The 11,337-nt window shown below is 37.9% G+C and overlaps 3 protein-coding genes and 1 long non-coding RNA gene across 4 annotated transcripts; 2 read left to right on the forward strand and 2 right to left on the reverse strand.

Annotated features, from left to right (window-relative positions):
* Nucleotides 1–493: 493 nt before the first annotated feature.
* LOC111602088 (immune-induced peptide 14) lies at nucleotides 494–790 on the reverse strand. Its single transcript, XM_023319022.2, has 2 exons — nucleotides 690–790; nucleotides 494–616 (listed from the first exon to the last, which is right to left on the reverse strand). Exons 1-2 carry the CDS (start codon nucleotides 754–756, stop codon nucleotides 543–545), a joined length of 141 nt encoding a protein of 46 aa, XP_023174790.2. The 5' UTR covers nucleotides 757–790; the 3' UTR covers nucleotides 494–542.
* Nucleotides 791–1,916: 1,126 nt separating this feature from the next.
* Nucleotides 1,917–2,249, forward strand: LOC111602089 (immune-induced peptide 4). Its single transcript, XM_023319023.1, has 2 exons — nucleotides 1,917–2,049; nucleotides 2,113–2,249. Exons 1-2 carry the CDS (start codon nucleotides 1,974–1,976, stop codon nucleotides 2,163–2,165), a joined length of 129 nt encoding a protein of 42 aa, XP_023174791.1. The 5' UTR covers nucleotides 1,917–1,973; the 3' UTR covers nucleotides 2,166–2,249.
* Nucleotides 2,250–5,954: 3,705 nt separating this feature from the next.
* On the forward strand, nucleotides 5,955–6,343 carry LOC111602090. Its single transcript, XR_002751591.2, has 2 exons — nucleotides 5,955–6,108; nucleotides 6,221–6,343. It is a non-coding gene; the product is annotated as an uncharacterized LOC111602090 (long non-coding RNA).
* Nucleotides 6,344–6,780: 437 nt separating this feature from the next.
* LOC111602087 (carbonic anhydrase 1) lies at nucleotides 6,781–7,666 on the reverse strand. Its single transcript, XM_030223859.1, has one exon. It carries the CDS (start codon nucleotides 7,662–7,664, stop codon nucleotides 6,792–6,794), a length of 873 nt encoding a protein of 290 aa, XP_030079719.1. The 5' UTR covers nucleotides 7,665–7,666; the 3' UTR covers nucleotides 6,781–6,791.
* Nucleotides 7,667–11,337: the final 3,671 nt, after the last annotated feature.

Below are 11,337 nucleotides of genomic sequence, written 5' to 3' on the forward strand. Positions count from 1 at the left end.
GTCTGCGATAAGCTAAGCCGCTTGCAAGGCAAATTGCAGTTATATATAAGTCTGTAAGAGAATGATAATACTATTGTGCCACATATAAATTTAAATATTAACAATATATTACAGTATTATATTTACGCATAGACACACTTATAACTCATTTTTATATTTAAAACATTCAGAAAAGCCGACTAAACAAGAGATCACAACTAAGCTGCAGTTAAGAGTGTGTCCAAACTAAATCAGCTGAGGAGCAGTTAAATGTGGCGGTTGCTCGATAATCGATCAAGCCCATATGTAAATACCAAGTGAAGAGAAGCTAAGCTGCATATAAAACTGTGTGACCAATGTAATGAAGCTAAGCAGCAGCTGCTGGTTGTGGCGGTCGCTCGATAATCGATCAAGCAAGCAGCAATCGATGCAGCTGCCTCGAAAGTGTGACCAGCTCTAACCTAACTAAAAAACACCACACATAATTCAAATATATGAAAACAACAAATTTAAATTAGTTTTTCATTGTTTGTTTGTTAATTTATTGAAGTTGTAGTTGCAGTTTAGTGTTTGCGTATGTATTGACCATTGTCCGTTTGAATGAGCGTATGTCCACCAGAGTGAATCACTTGCGTGGCTATAGAAACAAAACAAAATTACATTAAAATTAGATGCAGTCACTGATTAATTTATATAATATATATAATTACCAGCATTCGCACTTGCCAGAGCCGCAATCAAAGCAAAAACAAATCCGCAGATCTTTAGACAATTCATGTTGATTACTTCTGACTATATGAACAAGCGATCGTAATGCCATGAGATTTTATAGCTGTCAGAAGCAGAGCTTAGAAGCTTGACTGGAATTTCCAGTGGCTCTGGCTAATCAGTATTTATTTACAGTATATAGAAAATACCCAACAACTAAACTGATAATTGGAACTGTGATGCTTATTCTAATTGGAATCTTATTTGAATATATGAACGTAGCTGATATAATGTATTGTGCATTTGCTGTTACATAGTAATAATTCAAGTGCATCTAAATACATAAATAGTAAACATATGACATGGAATGAACTGGGTACAGTAAAGCTTTGCTAATCATGATACTTTGTTAATGGCTTAGTTCGTGATATCTTAATAGAATACCAATGCTAAGAGGGTCTAAAAATGTTTAGACCCCAAAGTAAGAAGAAAAGCAATTGGATCGTCGATGCCCTTAAGCTTTTGTGAGCAAAGATGAATGCCGATTTACTAAAAAACTTTTAGTGCATTTTGCATACTTGATCTAAATACAAAGCTTAATTTTATTTTAAGATCTCAAAGCTGTTCATTCGAGTTTTTACTGTTTAGTGAACTTGATTGCTCTAGTTTTTGCCTTGCGCTCAATGCGAACTCTCTTTACGGTACACTCTCAAGAGATTGACCCTGGCTTTATGTTATTAACTATATAAGTACAGACACTGCTCTGGGTACTGCTCTAATTTCATTCAGTACAACGCTTGAGCTCACTTCTCTATAGTATCAGGAGGTATAGAGGTATGTGGAGGTATATATGTATACAGTGTTATAGAGGTATATAGAGTTAAATGTGCTATTCTATTGTATTGCATTGAGTCTTTCCTTTGTACCTCTTTGTCGCAATGTCTGTTAGTATTAGTAGCCTGGCTATATACCCCGACTAAATACATTAATATTTCTCTATACCCCTGATATTTCTATAAACCTGCCTATATATACCTATTATACTCTATAGGTAGCATTAAGCTCACGTCAGTTCACCTCAAGTCTCAAATGATCTGCTGATTGTCTGTTGTATTGAGTTTCTGATCTTTTAACCTGCAAAATTCCAAATCTCTAGGAATTTCCCGAGATCAGAAGCAGTCGAAGTCGCTGTCGACGCATCAGCCAGCAGTTGCTATAAAAGATCAGCTCAGCTCTCAGCTGCAATCAGTATCTATCGAATACGAAAAACTCAAACCAATCCAAAGATGAAATTCTTTCAAGCAGCTGCACTTCTCCTGGCCCTCATCGGTGCCTTTGCCAGCGCAGAGCCTGTGCCCAAACGTAAGTTAAGCAGTCAATCAAGCGCTCAATCAACATCAATCACACTTTGTTTACTCCTTGCAGCTGGCACTGTGCTCATTCAGACCGACAACACTCAATACATTCGCACGGGTTAAGCTCGTCCCAGACCTTCCAAATGAAACTGAATCGCCTCCTGATCGCAAATAAAATAAAAATGAAAATGTTAAACTAAACCAAAACTTTGTTATTGTGTTCTTTCTTCATTTCAATTTACATTCGTTTGCAGCAAAAATATTATTTTACTTACAGCCAGCGCATAAAATTGCATGCAAATGTTTTTTCCTTGAATGTTTACTAAATACCAAAAGGTACGGAAGAAATATTTCTGACATCACAACGATTTGCTATGCTCTAACTGAAGGCTTAGCAATTGATTCATAAACATGAATGTTATACTTAAATATATACATGCTCTGGAAATATATTTTCTTTGGTGTCAATACTAAATAACTGTCATAAATTCAATACAAATTTTACATCAACTTTTTATATAGGGTTATTAATATAAATATGTATATACATATATACATAAATATATATATACATATATATTTTTTTTCTTTATTTCAAAATATATATTTTAAAATTATTAATTTATTTTGTTATACAAAAAAAAATAATTTATAATTTATCCAAAAATATTTATTATAAAGAAATTTATTGAAATCATTTCTTAAAAAATATTTTTTTCTATTTTTAGTTAAAAAAAAAAACAAAGAAAAATTTCTTTTCTTTTTAATTATTTCTGAAAATATTTTTATATATTTTTTTGTATTTTTAAATACATATTTTTTAATACATGATTTCTATATGTATATGTATATTTAATTGTTTTATATATGTCGAATATTCTATTATATTTTCAACTCTTTCTTTATTTGAGATTGCAATAAAGAAAAATAAATAAAAATAGACAAGTGTAACCCGAATATCCTATATAGGGTCCATAGATTAATTATCTTTGCGCTGACATTCATTCTAAAAGCTCTCGCTTGTTTCTCTTGGCCTCAAGCAGTCATAACATCTTACAGTTTCATAATACTCCACATGTGAGTTAGGGTATTTGCCATATTAATGATATGTAAGAATTGCCATGCGCAGTTGTTAACGAGAAGAGTTTATTTGCTTAGTACTTGATGGTTTCCTGGAATAGAGATTTCTGCTTTATGGAAACCAGTTACAAAGTTAGCTTTAATTGATGTACGAGAAACAGTTAGGGGATTTAATGTACAGGTATATAAACATATATATATATATATGGCAACTACTTGATGCCTTTATAGTGTAGGGTATTTGCTAGTCGAAAGGTCTCTAGACAAATGAAGTTCAGTTCTTGGTTAATTGATCTATTTCTTGTAAGACTTGGATATAATTTGTTTATATATAAAAGGTAGTTGACAGCAGATGTCTTTGCAAGTGTAGGGTATTCGCTAGTCGTTAAAGCATATGCAAGTGACATAGCTAATACGTAGTTCTAGACAGATGATGAGAACTGGTTTTTTGCATCAACTTGTTATCAGCTAAGCTGACATTTGTTGTTCTTGTTGTTGTTGTTGTCTTCTGATAGTAAATAAAATTGGAAATGCCCCCGACTGAGCGGGACAATGTGCATAATAATGTCTAGTCTGCTATATATATTGTGTATATATATGTATTTACTCTATATACATTTGTATACATTCTTTATATGCTCTTTTTATGCAGCTAAAATCGAAATATGAAAAGTTCTAAGTGAGCTATGCTCATGGCAAAAGCTTAAGTAGGGCATATTGTTTATGCTCAAATGTATGTAACAGGCAGCAGAGGGCGTGGTCGAATGTCCTTGTTGAATAAATGTTCTTAATAAGAAGATACAGAGCAGTTAAGCAGGCCAATTCCTCCTCTCTGGCCATCAGTCAGATCTCAGCAACTAGAAGGGCTAGGCGCATATAGGCCCAGCTATAGCACAGCATTTTACATTTGCAGAAAATCGATAAAAATCGATAACAAATTTTAAGTACATCTACCTCTAGCATATCTGTCCATTGATGCTCCTCAGGCATATTATAAATGATGGCTCAGTAAACATTTGGCATGCCTATGCCTCTATGACTCAATAAGGCTTTAGCTTTTGTATGAAATTTGACTAAATTTTTAAAGATAAGGAACACCTCGACGTGTTGCCGAGTATCTGCTAGTCAGGCAAGCCCGCGTAGAACTGGTTTTAATTGCTCTTGGCTATGGAAGCGAAGTCTTCATATTTGTATATGAGCAAAACTTTAAACAATTTTGGGCTGAACCGAAAAGGCGAAAACTATTTGTGTGCATTGTTTTCAGTTGGCGGAATACCCCTAACCCTGAGTCGGGCCCCGCCGCCGCCTCCGGCTCAGCTGCAGCTCGGTTCGTTACATCAACAATTATGTGAAACTTTTACCGCAAATATTTCCACGCCTGAAATAAATTGTAATAGAAGAAGTCGGCCGTTTGGCTTAACAGCTCGTATGATTGTGTCGGCGAGACTTTGGCTGTCCGCTGTAACTGGCAGAAGGCAGCCGCCAGAGCCTAGCCAACCAGCCTGGGCGGTAGCCGGGCTCTGGCTCTGGCTAATCCTTTTTGATTTTCAACTGCACCAAAATTCCAGCTAACAACAATTTATGGTTGCTCCGGCAACAGGCAATGGCAGCTGTGTGTGTGGGCAGTCAATATAGCCGGGCCTCACTGTTGCCATTTGGCATTGCGCGCGAGGAATTCGCAACGAGCTTCGCCATCTTTCATCTCTTATTTCAAAGTGAATTTTGCGACCACGCGAATTGTGCTGCAAGAAGTCGATGGGAGGCCTGAGGCAGCCACGCCCCTAACCTATAGCCGCCTCCCACTCCTGCTGCTCACTCCTTTTTATAAGAAATTAATTTAGACTTGTTTCAGGCTTGCCTTTAGACTCGATTGGCCAGCGCACAGTGGGGCAATTGCTTATTTTTGTGCCAAAAATCAAATTTGAAACTTTTTTTTATTAATAATTCTTAGCTAATTTTAAGTTTTTTTTGGTATTTTTATCTGTTTTGCTTAGTTTGTTGTTCACACCTTTTGAGCAAATTTCCCACTGTGCGCTGCTTCATTGGCTCTCGAACTGACTTTGACTATGTGCTCCAATGCATTCAAATTTCATTGAAATGTTAGCTCAGCTTCTGCTGGGTTTTTCTTCTGGAACACGTGCTAAGCTGCTCGAGCTGTGGGCAAAGCCCAAGACGAAAAGATAGCAAGAGGCTAAGTAAGTGCTCGACAGGCAGATACCCTGCTTGAAGACATGGTCATATTTGATTTAGCCCTAAGTCCTTCTCTAAGGCACTAGAATTCCTGGATAACTTTGCTTTATGTGTAGGATCCTAATGAAATTTGCGGTTTCTAGATATATTAGATTAGATTATTAAATAATTAAATAATTAATATTTTAGTATGATCAACAAAAATGTAAATATTTTTTAAGAGAACCTAATCATAAAACTAGTTGCCTACGCTTTTAAACACAAGTTCGATTTTGATCGATATTAGGGAAGTAAATGAGATATCGAATAAAAATTATCAACTTATAGTATTAGGGTATACGAGAATATATATTCAAAGTTTCAAGTCTGTAGCTTTTATAGTTCACGAGATTTGAGCTGTTTGTGCGCCATCTCGACGAGCCAGCAGTCAGACATGGCTACAACGACTCAAGTCACAGTGCTGATTAATGATATATATAGCTTACAGCCTAGGCCATGCCCTGATCAAAGACATCATACCCCGTCTAGTCGCTTTCAGTGAATCCCAGGGTATAGGAAAACCTGATAACGACTGCAATTATCGTTGCTTTTGCTGTTCGCTTTTCCTTCCGCTTGGCTGCTATAAAAGCAGCTGCTGCCGCCGCTTCCGTATCAGACTTAAAGCGCATCAGTCGCAGCACAGACACTTCACTATATACACTTACGATATATATACTATATACCAACATGCAATTGATCAAGATTTGCGGTTTCGTCTTCGCTTTGATTGTGGCCTTGGCCAGCGCTGAGCCTGAACGTAAGTATACCCAACAGCAATGGCAGCTAGGGTATAGCCTTTCACTGTTCTTTAACTATTTCTGTCTAACTCCAACTCTCCCTCTTTCTCTCTCCCTCCCCCCTCTCTTTAGCTCAAGGCACGCTGTTGATCCAAACAAAGAATGGCCAGGGCATTTTCAGGGGCTAAAACTAAACTTTTTGGTTTAACTTAAGGATAAATGTGGCATAAAATATAAAATTTAAAAACTAAAAAATTTGTTGTATTGAAATTGACTGAGTTAAGAAAAGTCAGAGCTCAACATATAGTAATCGAGTTATAAAAACAGTTATGAACTCGACTTAAAGTCTTCGAACTGTTGAAGCTTGCTCAGCTCTGAGTGAAAGATCTGAAGACATAACATCAATCAGATAGATAAAAATGGCTAGAATAGAAAACTCATCTGATATTATGTATATGAAAGATACTTCCGTATGATAATTAAGTATTCAAAGTATAGAGCTTCTTCTATAGACTTTGCATTGAAGTCTACCCAAGTGAACACAAACAAAAGCTAAAAGTTGTCTTTCATCTCTAGTATCTCACTGGCTCTCTTTTAACCTTATGAAGCCCAACGCAAGATCATAGGAAGAAATATATATACAAGAAATATATATATGAAATATATATTTAAAAATAGTAATTAAACGTTAAGTAATCAAATATTAACAATGCAAAGCAACACAACGATCACCGAGCGGCTGTTTCTGGCGTGAGTTCGATTGGATTCTTCTTCCGTTCATATCGTAAAGATCTCTGAAGCGAGCCAGCTGATCGGGGCTGATGTAGAAGATGCGCGGACAAATGGCCCACTGGCTGGGTAGCAGCGCAGTGCCATTGGCGTAGGTGCCGCGATAGCTAAAATAGTCGTTGCCGAAGCACCACATCAAGGAGGCTAGGTTAAAGGGTGGCAGCTCGATGACCGAGCCGGCTGTGCGTATGGAGCCCAAATTGTCGATAATCTGATCGAGATGATAGTTCTTCTGGTGTGCCAAGTCGAACATGTAGGATACTGTTAGATATTCGTAAGAGGCATTTGCTATATTCGTGGCATGGAGCACTTGCATCTCCATGGCATAGCTGCGCGAGTCTATCGAGTGCTCCGAGCTGCCCCACTTGAATGATGCCTCCACAAAATAATAGTTTGCAGGTAAATTCCCACCTGCAAGGAACGGAGTACATTCCGGAGAACAGGAAATGCGCATTATCACGGTGCTGCCATTGTTTTCGAGCAGCACCGCCGGAGGCAATTCGTTGTAGCAAAACCAACGCAGCGTATCCAAGTGCTCCAGTTTGTAGACCCTGCCGCGCACAATATTTATCGGGGACGGCTGTCGATCAAGTACAGACCTTTGATTTTTTGGGCTGCACAAGTCGGTCAATATAATGGACGCCGATTTCACATGCGCCATAAAGACTATCGCCATAATGCAGCTAACCAAGGCCATAAAATAATTCGACTGGTAGATAAAGTCCATGATTATAGAAATATACTTCGTAACGACATCCCAAAGGAAGATCAACGCGTAAAGCAACATTTTTAACTAGGAGTGGGTATTAGTAAGTAAATATTAGTAAATATTAGGTAAGTTGTCATAATTATTAAAAAAATTGATTAATAAGTTACAAAACCATCCTAAAAAAATTTATTTATATAAATTGATATTCAGGATTCAAACCGGGTGCAGCTTGCTTATCCGGCACAGTTCTTGCCATTCAGCTACAACCTTTGACTCTGCCTCCAGCTAAGATTTTAATGCGCAAGAGCGAGACAGATAGAGTGATGGACAGCCGTGAATAAACAGAGCTAAAATATTGAGCTAATGTTTGTCTGCTGAAACCGAATCGCAAGTTCGCTTAAGAGCCTTGCCATTGAATTATTACTAGTGCCACTGTCGTTAGTTAAGCTTCTTCTGTGCGAGAGCGAGACGAAGAGTTGAACTTGTTAAAAGTATTAAGGTAGAGAGAGAAAAAAAAATTGTAATACAGCATTGATATTTTGGGCAGTGAATGACAGAGAGCATTTAAATGGAGAGCGCGTTTACACACGTACGTGCATACACTAATGGGCCTGTTGTGAGCTTAACTGCTTATATGTTAGAGCGAGTCAGATAATTATCAATTAAATGAAGATATTTTTCGCTTAGTAATAAGAAGACAGAAAGAGACAAATAACTAACGAAACAATCTTAAAGGAAATAATTTATAACAGCTTTTCAACATTTATTTCAGTTACGAATTTAATGTAAATTTAATATATAATCGCGTAGTGCATTAGAACAAACTTTCAGCTATTGAATTAGCTGCGATTCGGGCCAATAGCCATTGAATCACTGAAGCTTTAAAGCCTATTGTGAATGATATGTAAGGGCGCATATAGAGTGGGGGCTCTGAATGGAAACTCATATGCTGTTTATAGGCCGATAATATGCCTGTGAAGGCTAACAAGAGGGCCAACACACGCATACCCACACACGCAGTTATTGTGGAGGCCATTCATGCTGTTGCATAGGCTTTGAACTTATGCTGCTCCGTAGTGAGAGCTCATGAATTTAAGACTTTTAGTCGAGCCATAAACCAGTTGCGATAACAATGAGCAGAACGCACACAAACACACAGGATACTCACAGGATGTGGCCAACAGCAACAGCTCTGGCAGCAACTTATATAAATACCTCACAGCGCAATGCACAACAGGCCAACAGCAGGACACAGGACTCGTCCTGTTGCTCGGGCTGCATTTCGTTTGCTGCTGCCAAAGTTTGCCAACGCGTGCTTCATAAAATAGTCATAATGCATGTTTTTTGGGCTCGGCCTATTTGGCCATAAGCTAAAGGTAAAACCAAAGCCAAATGCTCAACTTTTTGCCATGTAATTATACGTGCACATGGCAAACAGGACATCGTGTCCTCTCTGGGCTTGTGTGTGTCCCGTATTAGAAAGCCCATTAAAAGTTCGAGCCGCTGGGCGTGCAAAAAACAAAAACTCAAATTGCATTGGGACTTGTCGGAGAGTCTATTAATTAATCACCTGCTAAAGCTAGAGTAAAGTTATATCAAGTAAAAACAGATTTTGCACAGTGTAAAAGCTTCAGTAGAGCTTACTCAAACTATACCTAAGCTGATCTAAAAGTTTTGCTATTAAGAGACTTAAGCGAACTCTAATGGAAATACTATAGATCTTATTATGAGAAGCTTTATTTATATACTTAGTACTGCCTTTAGATCTACAAATACATATAAACATATTACGCCTAAAAGTATGCAATGATTGAGTAAATGTTTAATTGGCCTTTTGGATAAACAACTTTTTTTTATATAAAACTATATAAAAAAAAAAAATATATATATATATATATATATATAGATTGTCTAATAGACGAAGATACACAACATATATTTCATTGAAAGTATTTATAATAATCTGCTTTTATCTCTTCATATACTGCCCAAGCTACTCTCGCATAAATTCTTATACATCCCCTTATAGACAAATTCGCTCACTTATTCTTATACAAATACAAGTTACACATACTATTGTACATAACAAAGTCTAATACAAAGTCTCAAGGTCGTATACATATACTTACTTTTATCACAAGTATTGCCTTATCTAAACTCTTATACACTGCCTTATACATAGCCTTGAACAGGCTTATACAATGCCGTGGTTAGTTACAGTCTTTACAACTTTCGCAAAAATTTTAATATTTATTACTATTTTCTATCACCCACGTTCCACAACAACCTTTCAATATTTCCCATAAAAGACCTACAGAAATTGAGCCATAAGCCCTAATACTCGGCTATAAATAATGTCAATTCCCTTCATAATTTCTCCACATAGAGAAAGATTTTTGCTAAAGGAAAAAACACTACAAACAACAATCGCGATCAGTCGTTCGACCTGTAAAGACGTGAATTCGAACAGCCTTCGCTTAAGCTCTACTGCTGCAGAGTTCTAAAAATAGAACTTTGCGGTGCATTCTTCAACGCAACAGCAACAAAAACCGCACACGCAGCGTTTTCTTATCGCTTGCTTCCGCGTAACTCAATTGCTTTAATTGCAATTTACGAAATTTCGTCGCTTGGCGCGAGTGCGCCTGCACTCAAAAGCACAATCCGCGATGACATCTAATGTCAATAACCTCGCTACAGCTGTAAAGGTAAATGCAGAAATGCAAGCCCAGCTTAACGTTGTGATGGCAAATAGGCAAGCCTCCATCATGCCAATAAACTCAAAAATAGATATCGCCTCCGTGCAAGGCATCACTAACAACAAAAACACGAAACGTAAACAGCCAAATTCACCAAAAACCATCAAGAAAAGGCTCATCTTCGACGAACCAAGCACCAGCAATGCAGCATTAATATCAGAAAATCGATTTTCACTGCTCGTAGAAGAAGATGAAGACTACAGCGAATCACCTGTAGCTCCAGAAGCCCCAGTATTGACCGACCAGCAAACTACAACCGAAACCTCGTCCGCCCCCCATATGGTGTCCAAACATCAAGTCTGTGGCCCTACTTCAACAGATAATAGATAAAGTAATTGATGCTAAATCATACGTAATTAAGCCAAAGAAGAATAACATAGGTGTATTAACCCAATGCAGTGAGGACTATCGCAGAGTTATAGACCACTTTACTAAGCTGGAATTGGAGTTCCACTGCTACCAGCTTAAGGAGGACAAACCATATAGAGTCGTGTTCAAAGGGCTTCACTCCAGCACTGATACAACACTAATTAAAAAGGAATTGGAAACCAAAGGCCACACAATTACAAATGTGCACAACCCACTGAGCCGTATGGACAAAACACCGCTAATATATTTTTTGTTGACGTGGCTCAGGCCCCCAACAACAAAGAAATTTTGGACATTCGAGTTGTCTGCAGGCAACGCTGCACAGTGGAACTGCCAAGAAGATACAACGACCTGACACAATGCCATCGCTGTCAAGAATTTGGACACACACAACGCTACTGCCACAAAGCTCCCAGATGTGTGCGTTGCGCCGGGAAACACGCATCCAAAGACTGCACCCGCGAAAAGGACCAGGCACCAACTTGTGTGCACTGTGAGTTACAGCACCCAGCCAACTATAAGGGCTGCCAAGTATACAAGCGGTTGCGCAAATTGCAATCCCCAGCACAAAAAAGGAGTCCCACACAAACACCGTCTACGGGTCCGAGTACTGCTTCCGAAATTAC

This window comes from Drosophila hydei, unplaced genomic scaffold (genome assembly GCF_003285905.1).
Source record: "Drosophila hydei strain 15085-1641.00,03,60 unplaced genomic scaffold, DhydRS2 tig00000315-arrow-arrow-pilon, whole genome shotgun sequence".
Taxonomy (NCBI): Eukaryota; Metazoa; Arthropoda; class Insecta; order Diptera; family Drosophilidae; genus Drosophila; species Drosophila hydei.